At 45.8% G+C, this 17681-nt stretch overlaps 1 protein-coding gene across 3 annotated transcripts in view; it reads right to left on the reverse strand.

Annotated features, from left to right (window-relative positions):
* Window positions 1-513: 513 nt before the first annotated feature.
* The window catches only part of NSUN7 (NOP2/Sun RNA methyltransferase family member 7), a 60808-nt gene continuing 43640 nt past the window's right edge, over window positions 514-17681 (reverse strand). For all 3 annotated transcript variants that reach the window (XM_075544404.1, XM_075544402.1, XM_075544405.1), the window contains exons 10-12: window positions 13766-13883; window positions 6935-7058; window positions 514-6556 (exon numbers count right to left, since the gene is read on the reverse strand). In XM_075544404.1, the coding sequence (XP_075400519.1) occupies window positions 5924-6556; window positions 6935-7058; window positions 13766-13883 (875 nt within the window). In that variant the 3' untranslated portion in view covers window positions 514-5923. The remainder of the gene's footprint in view (window positions 6557-6934; window positions 7059-13765; window positions 13884-17681) is intronic.

Genomic DNA, 17681 nt, shown 5'->3' on the forward strand with positions numbered 1-17681 from the left:
AATAGTGTGACTCCTACGGAGGCGCGCACGGCGCGCCTCGGGAACTGATGGAGAGGCCTTGACGGGATGACGGCCGGCTTCTGCCCTCGGACCTGGCGCAAGTGACCCTCCCACCCCCACGGCGCTCCGCCCCGTCCCGTCTTTGGCCCCACGGTCCACACGCTTATCTTGCCGTTGCTTTCAGAGTAGGACGACCAGGTTTGGGTTTCGTTTTTCATCAGCGGGAACCCAGGGGTTGACAAAATGCAAATGGGCTGCCAGCGCCTAGAGAGAAACCGACCAACGACGGCAGCCTTCCTGGGCGACCTCAATGGCGCACAGACACCCGTTCACATCTTCAGCGCCTTGTAGGATGGCGGGGTCCGGGTGGGAGTGCAAAACTTCAAAATGGAGGGGGGGCGGGGAACCTGCTACATTTGAGGAATTAAAAACCACAGAAAATAGCCTTTCTGAACAGATAGGTTTCAAACGGATTATTTTTTAAGAAAAAGGAAGAAATTGACAAAAGCATCATGCATTTCGGGTGGGATGTATTTCAACTTCTGCCTTATATTGTACAATGCAGCTAGAGAAGTAGAATTCACTATGGCCATTCTCTACAAGGACAACGTTCAAGTGAAAACGCGCCTTGGAAGCCTTGCGCGCTTCGTGTGCACCGTTTACCGAGACACAGTGGAGAGTTGAGCTGTCCGGGATGCTCCCATCATGCACCGTTATTTTCAAAACCCACCACTGCGTTTTCTCTCTGGTAGACCACCTTAAGGATGCAGCACTCTCTCAGTACCATGCATTTTTCCCAGAAAGCTGCCTGCCCCCGTGTCCGGTCCATAGCTACAGACTCCATTCAGTTGAACCTTCCTTGAATTGAGGTGTTTAATACCCGGATTTGTTGGACTCTACTTAGGATATATTTTTAAATTTGTATCATTTTCCTTTTATTTTCAAATTTCGTATCGGAACAAAATACGCATAGGAACAATGGACTCTTTTAACACGTGTCCTCAAAGCTGCATTTTTTTTTCTTGCTGCTTTGTAGAGAATGGAAACTTAGCTGTCGAGATGAAACCAAGTTAGGCTCTTGTTGACGTCGTTTGAAAATTAAGTTGCTAAGGAGATCAACTTAAATACTATCTGTCGTCTTGTTCACTTTTTAGCGTCAAATGTTGAAACATCCCGTTCTATCAAAGGAAGGCTTTGCATGGTTTCCACCTTCTTTACCACAGTTGAGCCTTATCAGGTAGAGAAGGGGAGAAATGAAAACACGGAGGCCCCTGAGGCTAAGCCATTTGGCCCAAGAGCTCATTAACGTGAGGGCCCTGGCCAGGACCCAAGTTTCCCAACTCCCAGTTCTGAATGTGCGTTGCTGCCTCCACATCCGTCTCAGGAGCCTTCCCAGAATGACCGGGCAGAGGTCAAACAGAGGAGGTGTGAAAGTATCCATCGTCGGGCAGGCTGAGCATTCTCTCCAGGGGGAAAGAAATGAGTCCTGCAGTGGTCATTGAAACCACCGCACTCTCCGCCCCAGTGTGTTCGAGAGGCCAGTCCGTCCACCCTGGCACAGTGTCAGCTCACAGCATCTGGCTGCCAGTGGGCATGATAAGACGGCACGCTCCTGCCTGCTCGCCCCTTGACGCACCCCCTACACATACACACATACTCACACTTCATCTGTTTCCAGGGAGGGGCGGGGGTCCCCACGCGCACACCAGGCACTCCCAGCTCCTGGTGGCCCCATTGGGTATCAGGCGAGGGGGGCTCCGTAAGGTTTTCAGTGTAAGTAGATGGCTAGGCCTTTGGTTTTTTTGGGGGGGGCTAGCCTTTCTTGGAGACCACTCTTGACTCCGCTCTTGTGGTTATCAGCCCGGACACAGCGATGGTTTGCAGCTGTAACAAGGCATCCTGGTGCTCAACAGCCAAAGGCACCGGTCTCTGCAATAGCCGGTGTTTGCGTTACAGAAAGCCCCGCCGGGTGCCCTGTGAAAAGCTGTTGAAGCCCTCTTATCCTGAGTGCCCATGGAAAACATTCACAATTCCGAACCAAGCATCCGTGTTTGTATTAGAACCCTCTACCCGCACCACCCCCACCCGCCCCGGGTCATTTTTTGTAAGGCCTATGTTTGTTTGTTTTTCAGGATCAAGATTACTGAGCTAGCTTTAAGTAGCAAACTGATTTATATATGCAATTGTAGGATGCATTAAGATGATGATCGCCTTTACATATTGCAAACTCTACTGCAGATAACTTTGTGTTAAGAAATAGCTTTGCATATGAAATGCAAATTTATTTTGTAAAATTAGTTAATGTTCCACAGTGTATGTTCAGCCCTTTCTGCCATGGCCAAAAAGTACGTGTGGGAGTGTGCGTGACCTGTGTCTGACAGGGTGCCTCCGCTCCAACCGGGTCTTGTGGTGACTTGTCAGTATCTATGCATTCTCTGTCTCCGTGGTTCTGTAAACCGGCAGCCATGTTCACTATGCCTTGTATGTCTTTATTGGTTTTTTTTAATTAACCTGTTAAATACAGCTTAAGATATTTTTATTTTATTTATTCTATTTTTACTGAAATATACAGCATTGTGTCAATGTATGGTCTTGACCGGATGGACAGTCTCTCGCAGCATATCCAGGTCTAAGTAATCTCAGTGAACTCTTATCTATGTTGCCTAAAAGGTGGTTTTTGTAATGATTTGTAATCACATTTTTATTGGAATATGTAGAAGAGGAGGCAAAAGGTGTAAAGTTCTCTTTATTTTTAAAAAGCCACTAGGTAGATGCGGACCTGCCAGCTCTCACACGCGCTCCTTGCAGGCGAAAGCACTGCTGGGTGCCTCGCTGTCACAGCTGCCCCGCCGCACGAGACTTCATGTGAAAGAGACAGACATGGCCTCCTGCCCCGAGTTTCCACCTGGAGCTGAGACCGCCCATAGCTGACTAGGAACACTGAGGGGGGGTGGGGAGGGGTTTAGGTCGGTGTGTCTGTCAGATTGCATGAAGGGCCATTAGATTCATTGCATTAAAACAAGTTCTTGGTGATCAGCTGTTGGCACTGCTACTTCACTTGAGATTCACTTTCCGATCTTAAGATGGCCAGTGATAATACTCTTTCTGCACAGGGTCACGAAACCCAACCCACTGCCCTTGAGTCTCTTCCGACTCTTAGTCACCCTCCAGGACAGAACAGAACTGCCCTTCAGAGCTTCCAAAGCTGTCACCTTTAGGGAGGCAAGTTTGTCACATCTTTCTCCCGTGCAGGGGCTGGTGGCTGGCCTTGCCCAACGCTTCACGGGCTCCTGGGGCGCTTCCTAGAAACGTAACGCTTTCCTTCCTTCCTCCCCTACCTCTGTGACGCGTGTTCCATAAGACCAGTGAGACAAATTCTAGGTTTCATAAGCAACATGAGAAAAGGTTTCCCTAACTGGTACCAGCACAAGGCGGTTAAAACGATGAGCTTCCCGGATGCCGGGTTAAGCCTCGTGTGGCTGCTGTGGGTTCGCAGCCAGTGAGACAACGGGTAGCTGGTTTCCACTTGGGGAGAGGCACTTGCTCACACGGGACCAATCAGGACTCTCAACCATCCAAAGCAGCTGTTTGGGTTGGGGGGAGGGGGAGCGGGTTTGCTTTCCTCTTTTGCCCGTTTTCGATGTTGACCACCTTACACGTTGAAATGTAATCTGTTGTGAGAATAAATTTAGCTGCATAAAACGCTTGGCTCATTGATCTGAGATCCCTTTCGTGCATGCAAGGACTCGAAGTAAGAGTACCTACGTCTCCTCTACACGAGCCGTTTGGTTTGCAAATACGACCTTCCTCAAGTGAGACGTTGGCCATGGTGGTAGTGAATGCACAGTGTGTCCGCAGAGCAGTTCCTGGTCCTGATGTGGTGGTGCGGAGAGTCCGGCTGGCTCCTGGACGCCAACCACCCAGCCCTTTCTAGGGCAATGGCACCTGTGGATGTCTTTGACACTCCATATTCTTCACTAGAATGCTCCTTTTTAACCAGAGTATTTTTTCCCTTTTCAATCTACCAGAGTGCATATATAATTACTTAGGCCCCATCAGTACATTCTCGAACCGCAGGCTCAATTAAGGAATGATTTAATTCAGAATCCTCCATAAACATCTAAAGATAAATAATTCCGTGTCAGAACTGTTTTAAGTCGTCACGTGACAGTAATTGTATGCTGCTATCGTGATTGGAAAGTAACAAAGCTTTCTTGTTATAACATCACAGAATACACTTTTAATGAAAACCTCAGACTTGCTGCTTTTAGGAAAGGAGGATTTAAACTTGGGGCGGGTAAGGAAGGCACTATTCCAGGGATGTGAAATGCCTTTCTTGAGCAATGTGGAATTTAGGCTGTACCAGTCTCCCAGAGGCCAGGAACATTCTGGCCAACTAGATATTTGAGTGGGTGGGAATAAGATGAGATGGAGCAAAAAGGTACATAGTTTTCAAATTCTGCAATTAGTAAAATAAGGCAAACATTTAAACTAGGTTTTTTTTGGGGGGGGGAGTTTAGGAGCCATAAGTCACATAGAAAAATAATTCTTTGGGGATTGAAAATAAAAGAGGCCTAGTTCAAATATTAAAAGTCTGGTTTCCTTCACTGACACATTTTTACCTGGGAATGTAAAATCTTCAACTAAAAATAATTTTCTATTAAAGTGGAATCACCATTCTTTTTTTTTCACTCTCCAAGTGAGAAAACAATATTATATTGGAGCTGAAATATAGTTAAGCCTTCATCTTGCAGACGATTATCTATTTTACTAAAACCGTGGCGCCTGAATTGAACATTCAGGAATTTACACACTGTTCAACTGAATTCTGAAACTGGTGGGCCTTGCCAATGTGTTTAGGGACATTAAAAAACAATGTGTTTAAGAACACTGAAAACAGACAAACCGGTTTCCAGCTATTACTGGGTTCCATGTCAAACGATTTCTGTGGCCTGATGGGAAAAGGAATGGTAACCATACATTCGTAGTAGGTAACTAAAAGTACTTTGAAGGTGGATTGACTTTTAATATGATTAACATAGTGCTGCCATGTATTTTAATAGATTGCACATCAAAGAGGATTTGCCAGTGATGACTATTTGCAATTTGAAATGACTTGATTTTACTATCTCACCTACTCTTTCGCATCCTATCAGAATTTTTAGGACTCGAACGGTTTGTGTCACGTGTGTTCAGCAGTTTTGCCTTCCTCGGAATTACTAATATTTAGGTGGAAATTGGCTTTCAGCCATCTTTTTACACCAGGGAGGGGCAGACATGGTCCAGAGGGAGAGTTGATTGTTCTACTCAGGGACCTCGAATCTCTTCCAGTAAGAGGCCATCTTCACCCTGTGAGCTACGCACAGCCGAGCTACACGCACCTGCACCTGCCCCTGTGACACACCTGCTCTTACAACGCACGCTCACCCCCGAGTCCCATTCAAAGGAGGCAAGTCAGCCATGGATAGCAGTGGCTGAGAACTTCAACTATGGGTGGTGAGGAGCAACCTGAAGTAGGAGAGAAAGGACGGGCCAACATCTCCCCAATCTGCTTTCTCATCTATTGCGGGGGTGGGGGTGGGGCTAGTGGGGGTGTAGCTGCAGCTAGCTTTCTTTAAAAACGCTGGTGTGTCAGGTGCCGACTGGAAGTTCATAGGAATGAGACAAGCTCTAATAACTGAAAACTGAGTGCGTGCAAACGACCTTCTTGAACCCATGAGCCCAGAGGCCCCGAGGCCCCGACTTGCCTGGCTGGAACTAGGTTGCCATTCATTTCTCGCTGGTCCGAGACCCCGGGAGGCAAGATCAGGGAGTAGCGGGTAAGTGACCATATGGAGAGAGCGTCTTGGGTAGGGCTGTGGAACCTTCAGCGCAGTGTCCGGCTTTGACAAAGCAGTCAGTTGCCCTTGACCCTGGTGGGCAGTCAGAGCCAGGGCCGAGATCGCCTGAGTAGGGAGGAAGGCAGGTTTTCTTTGGGTTTGTCCCTTCTGCGGGGGATGGCAGCTGCGGGCAGGCAGGTGGTCACCAGGGGCCTGGGTGCCACCCAGCGATAGCAACAGTGCTGGGTCGGCCGGATGCCCGAGGGGCTCGAGAATGGTAACATGACCGGCGGCAGCAGGATCTCCACGGGCTTCAGGGCCACCATCTTGTCTTCGGGGCGCGGCCGGCTGAACTGGGGGGGCCGCTCGCACGGCCTGGAGGGCGAGGCGTTCTTCAGGTACATGGGCACCAGGGGGTGGGCGCCCGGCTTGGTGGGCTTTCTGGCCTGCGGGGGGCCGCCGGCGGGAGGCGTGCTTTTCTGCGGGAGAGCGGGTTTGGGGGGCGGGGGCGACGTCTCCGGTGCGATCGGGTTTCCTTGCATTTCTCGGTTCAGGAACTCGGCGATTCTCACTTGGATGCAGCTGTCGTTCATTACAGCTTTGGGCAGGGACGTCTTGGACCGTTTCTTCTTCTTCTCCCGTTTGGAGGACTTACTCAACTCGATCCCGTCCAGGAGGCCCTTGGCGGCGGCCCGGGCCAACACGTCTTTCACAGACACGGTCTCCGAGGGGTCCCGCTGCAAGGAAAGAAGCAGGTGCTGAAAGGGGGGTGCCCCTCCCTGCCAGTATGGATCATCTGCAAACAGTATGCTGGCTACGGGAGACGGAGCTGATTTTAGAGCATCGGCCCAGAAAGATCTCATAAGCCTCAATGGATGGCATTCTTTGGGACTTGAACTTCCCCGCTGTAAACCTCCCTGAAGAAAACGGAGCAGTAGCACGCCCGCCCTTCCCACAGACGGATGAGGAGAAATAAGTGCCCTGCTTGGGGTGGGCAAGCGATGGTGTAACACCCCGGAGAAGAATGATTCTTTCTCAAATGCTGACGGTTTTTGTAATAAGCACGCCATTACAAGATGCCCACACAGTTTTGAACAGGTGTCTGTTTTCCTTACCTCCCTGGTCAGAATGGACAGGAAACAACCGTTGGTAACTTCAGATGGTTCCATTCGGAAAAATTTATCGGAGGACAAATGTATTTCCTTTAAGGAGCAGAGAGGAAGAACAGGCGGACTAAGCCTACAGTGGACACAAACCAGGTCATGGTTAGAGCAGCTTAGTTTCTGATGGAGAACGGAAGCTACGCTAAACTTGCATCCATTCTGCCCTGCCAACCATTTCCACGGAAACAAGAACAAAGTGCTGAAGCCATCCCTCCCAGGATATCAATGAAAAGTTTAAACAGTTTCTATTTCTTCACAATGTACTGTACTTCCCACATTCTCCATCTTTCTTTAAAGTCTGCTAGGCATCCAACCTTGTAACAAAAAAACCGCCCGTCCCTTTACTAACCAGAGGCTTCCTTCCATCATCGAAACAGATACATAAGAAACATAAAAATGTAATCCAAAAATTGCTACACTTGCATACATTGTCAGAACATGAATGTTGTGGCTTTCTTCTTTTGATTTCTCTGCACAAATACACATATAGCTATGGCCTATTATTTTCACTATATTTTCCCCACTTGTGAATATTAATGGCTATGTTATGTATTGTTCGAGACTTATATAACCAAGAAAAGACTGTCAGAAATATATCTCCACTCCCCCACCCCCCTACCTGTTTGTTATATAATGAACCTGGTGGTACAGTGGTTACATGTTGGGCTACGATCCTCAAGGTCAGCAGTTCACAGCCACTAGCCACTCCTCTGGAGAAAGATGGGGAGGGTCCTACTCCCCTAAACAAGTTCCATCTGGGGAACTCACGGGGCAGTTCTGCCCTGCCTTAAAGGATTGCTATGAGTCGACACCGACTCAAAAGGCAGTGCGTTTTGGTGGTGTAGTGGTTATGGATTGGTCTGCTAAAAGCAAGATCAGCAGTTCAAAACCACCAGCCACTCCATGGGAAAAGATAAGGCTTTCTACTCTGGTCAACAGTTACCGTCTCACAGGGGTAACCACAGGGGTAATTCTACCTTGCTTTATAGGGTCTCCGTGAGTCAAAATGGATTGGACAGCAATGAGATGAAGTTAGGTGTATTATATAAAAATCTTCAATGGGTTTAAAATGGAATGTTGGCTTTTAGTTCACTACATAGTGCCTGGGGTCTTCAAAGCTTGCAGGTGGCCACCTAAGGTACAACTGGTCTTTACCTGGAGCAACTAGTAGGAGAGTGAGGAGGGGTCTTCAAAGCTTGCAAGTGGCCACCTAAGGTACAACTGGTCTTTACCTGGAGTAACTAGTAGGAGAGTGAGGAGGAGGACAGGGAGTATGTGGCTAACTGCCTCTATGAACGGCTGCCTGCTTTGCCATGAGACCAGAACTACATGTGCCCAGCTGCCATGACTGAACAATGTATTCAAAGATTCTATAGAAGAATCCTGGTCAAAGGGGGGAGTGTGTAAAACAGAAATTCAGATTTGCAGAGACTAAACTTTCTGGAGCTATGGAGAGGATGAGTCCCTGAAACCAAAACTACCCCTGAGGTTTTCTGAAAACCAAACAATAGTTTGGTTGCACTAGACTAAAAGAATTAAAAATCTGCCTTACATATTGTGCTATTTTAAGAACAATCTTTATGAGCTCAAATCAAGCACACAACTGGAAAGAGTGGACAGGAACTGTAAGGGGCAGTGGGTTTCAGTTCATGAAGGAGGGTCACTCAGAATCGGAAAACGGCTGCACGACGTGAAGACTAATCAGTGTCACAGCATTGTACGTGTAGAAACTTGGATATTCTCAACAATAACAAAATAAAATTTAGGGAGACAAATAAAATAAGGCCACACCCGTCTCAGTCCTGGTGGGTACTAATGGCTAAAAAGGGCCTTCGAAATTGTATACAGTTTTTCAGATAGTCAATAGCCAATTTAATGTCTACTATCTAAGGATAAATTTCTTCTGAAGCAAGCAAGTAACCTAAAAACAAGGATATAAAATGTGAATCCATTTTGTTGACAACCCAAACAAGTCGAAGCCAAAAATGCATTCAGCTTCAACAAAGAAAGCAAAAGAATCTTCTAGTGTACAAGAGAAGGCCTGGGCCGAGCTGCAGTAGTCACCCTGGGGAGGGAGGTGGAATTGATCAAAATAAAACCTAAAGAGGAAAAAGGGAAGTGGCATGTCTGTCGACACCAGCCCCTGCCCCAAGAAAAACAGCAGCCACCACTCTGTTGCTAATGAGACGATTGGAAAATGCCTTCTTGTTCTCAGCTGCCATCAAGTTGGTTGCACCTCATAGCAACCCTACGTAGGACAGAAAGAAACTCCACCAGCTCCGGCGCCAGCCTCCTCGTCCTTAGGTGCCAGCCCACCTATGTCAAGCCACCATGTCGAAGGCCTCTTTTTCCCTGCCCCTCTCCTTTACCAAGCGTGCTGTCCTTCTCCAGGGACTGGTCTCCCCTGACAACATGTTCAAAGTAGGTGAGACAAAGTCTCTCCATCCTTGCTTCTAAGGAGCATTCTGGTTGTACCTCTTCCAGGGCAAATCTTTCGGTAGTTCGTGGCACTTTCAATATTCTTCACCAACCCCACAATTCAAATGCAGAGATTCTTCTTTGGTCTTCCTTGGTAAATGTCCAACATCACATGCATATGAGGTTATTGAAAATGTATACACTGTATATACTCGAGTATAAGCCGGCCTGAATATCAGCAGAGGTACCTAATTTTACCATAAAAACAGCATTAAAAATGTGCTGAAAACTCAGCTTATACACAAGTATATACGGTAGTTTGGTTCAGGTGTATCTTTGTCCTCAAAGTTACATTCTTCCTTTTCAGCACTTTTAAAAGGTCTTGTACACAGCATATTTACCCAATATAATGCATAATTTGATCTTTGACTGCTGCTTCCATGTGATTTGGTGGTGGGTCCAAGCAGGACAAAAATCCTTGACAGCGTCAGTCTTTTCCCTGGTTATCATGACGCTTACCTCCTGGTCCAGTTGTGAGGATTTCGGGGGTCTTAACATTGAGTTGTAGTCTACACTGAAGGCTGCAATCCTTGACCTTCATCAGCAAGTGCTTCAAGTCCTCACTCAGCGAAGCAAGGCTGTGTCATCTGCATGTGGCAGGTTGTTAATAAGCCTCCCTCCAATCTTGATGCCACACTCTTCATAGAGCAGTGGGTCTCCACCTTCCTAACGCCGCCACCCTTTCATACAGCTCCTCATGTAGTGGTGACCCCCAACCAGAACATTATTTTTGCTGCTACTTCATAACTAAGTTTTCTACTGTTATGAAAGAGTTGTTCGACACCCCCCCCCTAAAGGGGTCATGACCCACAGGTTGAGAATTGCTGTCATAGACTGAATGATTTGCTCAGTATACAGATTGGATAAGTATGGTGGGAGGATACAACCTTGATGCACGCCTTTCCCAATTTTAAAGCGTGCAGTATGTCCTTGTCTGTTCACACGCTGGCTCTTGATCTGTGTACAGGTCCTGAATGATCTCCCGACTGTCCATAATTTATTATGATCCACAGAATCAAATGCCCTTGCATAATCAATAAAACACAAGCAGACATCTTTCTGGTGTTCTCTGCTTTCAGCCAAGATCCAGCTGACAGCAGCAATGACATCCCTTATTTCGCGCCTTCTTCTGAATCTGGCTTGACCCTCTGGCAGCTCCCTGGCAATGCACGACTGCAGCAGCTGTTGGATGATCTACATCACAATGTACTTGCACGTGAGACCAACGATGTTGCTCTTCAACTGCCGCTTTCTGTTGGGTCACCTTTTTTGAATGGCTACAAATATGGGTCTCTCCCAGCCCACTGGCCTAGCAGCTGTCTTCCACGTTTCCTTGCAAAGAAGAGCGAGTGCTTCCAGTGTTTCATCAACCTGTTGAAGCATTTCAGTCAGCATTCCATCAATTCCTGGAGCCTTGTTTTTGGCTAATGCTTTCAGTGAAGCTTGAAATTCTTCCTTCAGTACCATCAGTTCTAGATCATATGCTACCTCTTGATATGGTTGAATGTCTACTAGTTCTTTTTGGTATAGTGAGTCTGTATATTTTTTCCATCTTCATTGGATGTTTCCTACATCTTCAATATTTTACTCAGAAACTTTCAGTAGCGCAACTCAATCAACTCTTTTCTTTAGTTCTTTCACTAAGATATGCTGAGTGTACTCCTCCATTTTGGTTTTCCAACTAGGTCTTTGCACATTTCATTACATAGTATTTTGGTTTGTCTTTGCAATGTTTGGGTCAGCTCTTTGACTTCATCCTTTCTTCCATTTGCCTTAGGTACTCTATGATTAAGATCAAGTTTCAGAGCCTCTTCTGAATCCACTTTGGTCTTGTCTTTCCTGCCTTTTTCAAAGCCTTGTGCTGTCTTCATGTTTGGTACTCTTCATGTATGGTGGTCTTCATGTCCTGCTACAGTTCATCAGGTCTTCTGTCATTAGTGTCCAATGTGTCATGTCTGTTCTTGAGCTGTCCTAGAAATTCTGGTAGGATAGACTCAAGGTCATATGTTGGCTCTTGTGGACTAGTTTGTATTTTCTTCAACTTGAACTTTTATAGAGGCAATTGACGGTCTGTCCCACAGTCAGTCCCCTGGTCTGGTTTTAGCTGCTAATTTTGAGCCTCTCCATCACTCTTTGGACAGATGAAGTCAACTTTCTGTCTCCGTATTCCATCTGGAGAAGTCCAATTGTATGTAGTCACTATTTTAATTTTTAATAAATCATTTTATTGGGGGCTCTTACAGCTCTTATAACAATCCACACATCAATTGTATGGAGCACATTTGTACATTATAATGTACACTTTTTTGTTGTTGAAAAAGAGTATTCACAATCAAGAAATCACTATCTCCAAGACCATATTTTCCAATTACTGTTCCTTCTCCACCAGCTGCTCCATGGGAGAAAGACAAGTTTTCTACTCCCATGAAGAGTTATAGTCTCAGAAACCCACAGGGCAGTCCTCCCTGCCCCATAAGGTTTGCTATGAATCAGAGTAGACTTCATGGCACTGAGTTCATTTTGAATTCTTCCTCTTGCTAACTTTGCATTCCAGTTGCCAATAATTATCGATGCATCTTGATTGTATGCTTGATCAACTTCAGACTGAAGACATTGGTGAAAGTCTCCAATTTCCAAATCCCTATCTTTAGTGGTTGGCGCTTAAATTTGAATAATAGATGTAGTGATTATTTCTTGTATTCGGATAGATCTTATCTGATCACTGACAGCACTGTATTTCAAGATACATCTTGAAGTGTCCTTTTTGACAAAGAATGTAACACAATTCTTCTTGAATCTGTCATCCCTGGCAAAGTAAACTAGATCATTTTCTGATTCAAAGTAGCTAATAGTCCATTTCAGCTCACTAATGCCAATGACATCGAACTTTATGCATTCTATTTCATTTTTGATAACCTCTGATTTTCCTAGATTCACATTTCATACATTCAAAGTCCCGATTATTAATTGATGTTTGCAGCTGTGTTTTCTCATTTTGAGTCACGCCCCATCAGCCAGTGAAGGTCCTGAGGGCTTTGCTCAGTATAACATACTGACATCAGTATGGTCGACTCTCCTTTGAGAAGGCAGCTCTTCCTCAGTCAGTGTTTGAGGGCCTTCCGACCAGAGGGGCTCATCTTCGGGCACGCTTTCTCACACTGTTCTGCTTCTATTCATGAGGTCTTCAGTGTGTGACAATGTTCTGATGCTGTCCACAAGGTTCTCCGCAGCATAAGTGGACATCCTATTCCTTCTTCATAATCTGTTCTCCATCTGGACGCTCTGCTGAAACCTGTTTACTTTGGGGGACCCTGCTGGTCTTTGACATGCCAGCATCACAGCCAACACACAAGCCGCCGCAGCATGACAAACTGCCAGACAAGAATGGGCCTTAGCTTGAAGGTGAACAAGCGGCCATCTAGCTCAGAAGCAATAAAGCCCACATGGAAGAAGCACACCAGCCTGTGCGATCACGAGGTGCCAAAGGGACCAGGTATCAGGCATCATGCACAAAAAAAAAAGAATATATATATATATACACACACACACACACACACACACACACCATAGTGAATGAAGGGGGAAGTGCAGAGTGGAGACCCAAGGCCCACTTGTCGGCCACTGGAGATCCCCTCATAGAGAGGATTTAGGATCCCCTCATAGAGAGGTTTAGGAGAGGAGATGGGTCAGTCAGGGTGCGATGTAGGACCGATGAAGAACACAGCTTTCCCCCAGATCCTGGATGCTTCCTCCCCCCAACTACCATGATCCGAATTCTACCTTGCAGGACTGGATAGGGCAGAGGTTGTACACTGGTGCATATGGGGGCTGGAGGCACAGGGAATCCAGGGTGGACGATACCTTCAGGACCAGGGATGTGAGAGCCAATGCTGGGAGAGTGTAGGGTGAGTGGGTTGGAAAGGGGGAACTGATTACAAGGATCCACATGTGACCTCCTTCCTGGGAGAGGGACGGCAGAGAAGGGGGGAAGGGAGACTCCAGATAGGGCAAGATATGACAAAATAACAATCTGTGGATTATCAAGGGCTCATGGGGGAGGGGGGAGCGGGGAGGGAGGGGGAAAAAAAGAGGACCTGATGCAAAGGACTTAAGTGGAGAGCAAATGCTTTGAAAATGATGAGGGCAAAGAATGTACAGATGTGCTTTATACAATTGATGTATGTATATGTATGGATTGTGAAAAGAGTTGTGTGAGCCCCTAATAAAATGTAAAAACAAAACCAAAAAAAAGAATGGGCCTTAGAAAATGAGACCTTTGGGTGGCTGACAAGCATTCTTCCTTACCTATACGGCTGTACTTTAGTCCCATGGTCTTGAAATTCCAGGGCTTGTTTAACAACAGATTCATTTTCTTCCGAGTAGACGGAGCACGTACAGTAGACCACCGCTTGGGCTTTAGTAACTACATGCAAAGAGGATAGAATCGCTACAGTGAACTCGCCACAGCCCCATGCCCCGGTGCTGTTATTTCCAAGCATCTCTGTGACTTTGACACCGGCAAGTGTTGACAGGGATGACTTCCAGAGATGCTTGCACGGCTCCCTTTTAGAAACAGAGGTAGCTAGTAATGTACTCTATGGCCAAAGACAGCTCACTGGGTTACATGTGAATCAAAAAAAGAACCAGTCTAATCAGTCTGCTGACAAACAGCAACAAATAGAATGGGAAAGTGTGCAGCACCTAAAAGCATCATGGGACGTTATGAGGCCTCTGCAGATTAGTACTGTGCACTTGATCCCTTCATCCAGGCCTCCTGAGCAGAGCAGTCTCATGTAACTTGTTAAGTGTTCTCATTGTGGCTGTGAGCTGCCTTCGAGTTGGCCTACAACTCATGACAACCCCTTGCACAGCGGAGCGGGCCACTGCCCAGTCCTGCGTCAACCCCAAGCTCTGTTGCAGATTGAACCATTGTGATATGCAGGATTGTCAGTGGCTGATTTTTAGAAGTAGATTGCCAGGCCTTTCTTCCTAGTCTGTCTTGGGCTGAAATCTCTGCAGAACCCTGCTCAGCATCAAAGCAACCCACAAGCCTCCACTGACAGAGGGGCAATGGCTATAGGTGAGGGCCAATGACCAGGAAGTGACCCCAGATCTCCTCCAGAGAAGGCAGGAGTGCTACTGCCGAGTAGACCGAGTCCCAATTCTGCCACTTAGTGTTGTGCAAACCTAGTAAAAAGTGCCTACTATAGGCCAGGCACTGTTCTAGGCATTTAGGATCCACTAATAAACAAAATAGGAAAAACCTCGGCTCTTGTAGAGCTCATTTTTTAGAAAAAGAGAAAAGACAATACAACATAAAAGAATAAAGAAATTATAAGGTGTTGTTAGAAAGTAATTAGTGCTTGGAGAAACAGCATAGAGCAGGGATAAGGCACAGTGTTCCAGAAGACATCTTCATTTTAATTAGGTTAATAAGACTACAGTATACATGGACCTTGCAGATGGACTACACAGGAATAAGGTCAACTATGGCTGTGGAAAGAGACCATGGAGACGCTCAGTAAGGCCAGAATAAGGCCAGGGAGTCACTGTGGAACAGACGTCCAGCTGCTCATATACAAGTTCAAGTTAATACTGGAAAAACATTGCAGCAAGTTCATAAAAGGCATAGTATGACCTTGATTATCTCACACCTGAATTTAGAGGCCATCTGAAAAATAGATCTGATGTACTGAGTCCCAACGACCCAAGAGCAGGGGACTTGGTTAGATGACATCAAGGACATCACACACCAAAGAGTCATTACAAAAATAGCAAATAAAGAAAAGATCAAAATGGGTACAAGAGACTCTGAAACTTTCTCCCGAACATAGAGTAGCTAAAGCTAAAGAAGTTTTACTGAAGCTAAAAACTAAAGAGAAGATTTCAAAGGGCACTAGAGAAGGCAAAGTACAATGAAGTAAACACTTGGATTTAAAAGGACCGAACACGCTCAGCAGTTCCCAAGCTGAAGGAAAAACTTAAGGCTCAAGTTGAAATACTGAAGGATTCTATGGACAAAATAAGGAGCCCTGGTGGTGTACTGATTATGCCTTGGACTGTGGTCCTCAAGGTTGAGAGTTCAGAACCACCAGCTGCTCCGGGGGAGAAAGTCAGGGCTTTCAACTCCTGCAAATGATTAGTCTCTGAAATTCACAGGGCCAGTTCTGTCCTGTCCTCCAGGTCCCTATGAGTCAGCATTGACTAGATGGCAGTGAGTTTGGTTTTTATGGGCAATATATTGAAGAACACAAGAAACTTCAGAAGAAGACAAAGGAATATATGGTCATGGTACAACTTACAACTGATCAACATTCAGCCATTTCAAGAGGTGGCATATGAGGGGATAGCCCCCCCCAAAAAAAGCTGGAATTTTTCCCCAAAAATCTATGTATTTAATTTTTTTTATTTACAAAAAAGCCTTATCACCTTCAAAGTACTCTCCATTACACTTAATACATTTATAAAATCTGCGATTCTATTCTTGGAAACATCCTTCAAGCTCATCTGTTTGGATGGTTGACAGCACCTTCCATATTCTTTTCTTCACCTCTTCTACGTTGTCACATTGCTGTCCTTCCATGCCCCTCTTCATTTGAAGAAGCAAAATGAAGTTGCATGGAGTGAGGTTCAGGTGAGTCAGGCGCTGGGACAAAGAGGCATGCTGTTTTTGCCCAAAACTGGAAAACTATGAGGCTGCGTGGCCAGGTGCATTGTTAGGGTAGCAAAGCAGTCCCCTGTCTGCCACAAATCAGGCCTTTTTCGGCACACAGTTACACAGTCTTTTCAGAACCTCTAAATAGAAACCTTGATTAACAGTCTGACCTGGTGGAACAAATTCCAAATGCACTACAAGTTGACATTTTCATCCACTTTCAGGAATTTGAGGGATGTACAGAACAAGGCTTGTCAGCAATCAACATTTTACCTTTTTTGAAATGAGAAAACCACTCATACACTTGAGTTGTTCCCATAGCACTGTCCTTGTAAGCGGTGTTCAACACCACAGCAGTTCTGCGGCACTTTTCCTGAGCAGGAAACAAAATTCCACAACCGCATGCTGTTCTCATCAATTGGTCATCACAAAAAACAAGGTTCAAGCGAAACTGACTTTATGAAAAAATTCACAGTGACCAGCGAGAACCTTCCCAGGTGACACCACTGCACTAACTCAGAACGAGTCGCTTGATACTCGCCTGGTAGGAAAAATGTGTCCTCTGAAAGCTCTGCTCCTCCCAGTGCAATTCCGGTTATTGGGGGTGCCCCCATGTGTGATCAAGAACCAATAGGACTGAAAGAAAAAGTCCGAGCTACAAGGATGGATGGAATACTAATTGCAATGTTTCAACAAACTGATGCAATGTTGGACACAGACACTCATCTATGCCAAGGAATTTGGAAAACAGCTACCTGATCAACCAATTGGAAGCGATCCATATTGGTCCCCATTCCAAAACAAGGTGACCAAACAGAATGCCGAATTATCAAGTAATATCATTCATAAGTAAAATTTTGCAAAGATGGGTTTAAAGCAGTTGCAGCAGTACATAAAAAGGGAACTGACAGAAATCCAAACAGGATTCAGAAGAGGATTTGGAACAAGGGATATTATTTATGATATCACATAAATCATAGTCCAAAAGCAGAGAATATCAGAAATACCATAATAATACTATATTTTATTAATTACAAATTATGATTCCACTTTGTGATCACCACAAACTATAGATAACATTATAAAGAGTGGGGATCCCGCACGTCCTCGTGCTCATGCAGTGATAGGGGATCGATCCTGCATGGTTAAAATTAGGAAAGGTTTACGTCAAGAGTGTTTCCTTTCACCATAGTTATTCAAGTCGTGCTCCTGAGCAGGTTATCTAAGATGCTGGACATCCGGATTGGAAGGATGTGGCATCTGGGTTAGAGGAAGACTCATTAGCAACCTGGGCTATGCAGATGGCCCAACCTTAACGCGCTTCTGGAAGAAAGTCAAAAACGATAGCCTTCGGTATAAATTCCACGGCAACATAAAAGAAAACAAGAACCCTAACAACTGGGCCAGTAGGAGACATAACAATAAACAAGACCGAAGTTGTCAAGGGTTTCACTGTAGTTAAAGATCCAACATCAGCATTCAGGGCAGCTGCAGCCGCGAAATCGAGGGTTGGATTGCTTTGGGCAACTCGATCGCAGAAGACCTCTTTCAAGTGTACAAAAGCAC

The sequence above is a fragment of the Tenrec ecaudatus genome, chromosome 3, assembly GCF_050624435.1.
Source record: "Tenrec ecaudatus isolate mTenEca1 chromosome 3, mTenEca1.hap1, whole genome shotgun sequence".
In the NCBI taxonomy this organism is placed as follows: Eukaryota; Metazoa; Chordata; class Mammalia; order Afrosoricida; family Tenrecidae; genus Tenrec; species Tenrec ecaudatus.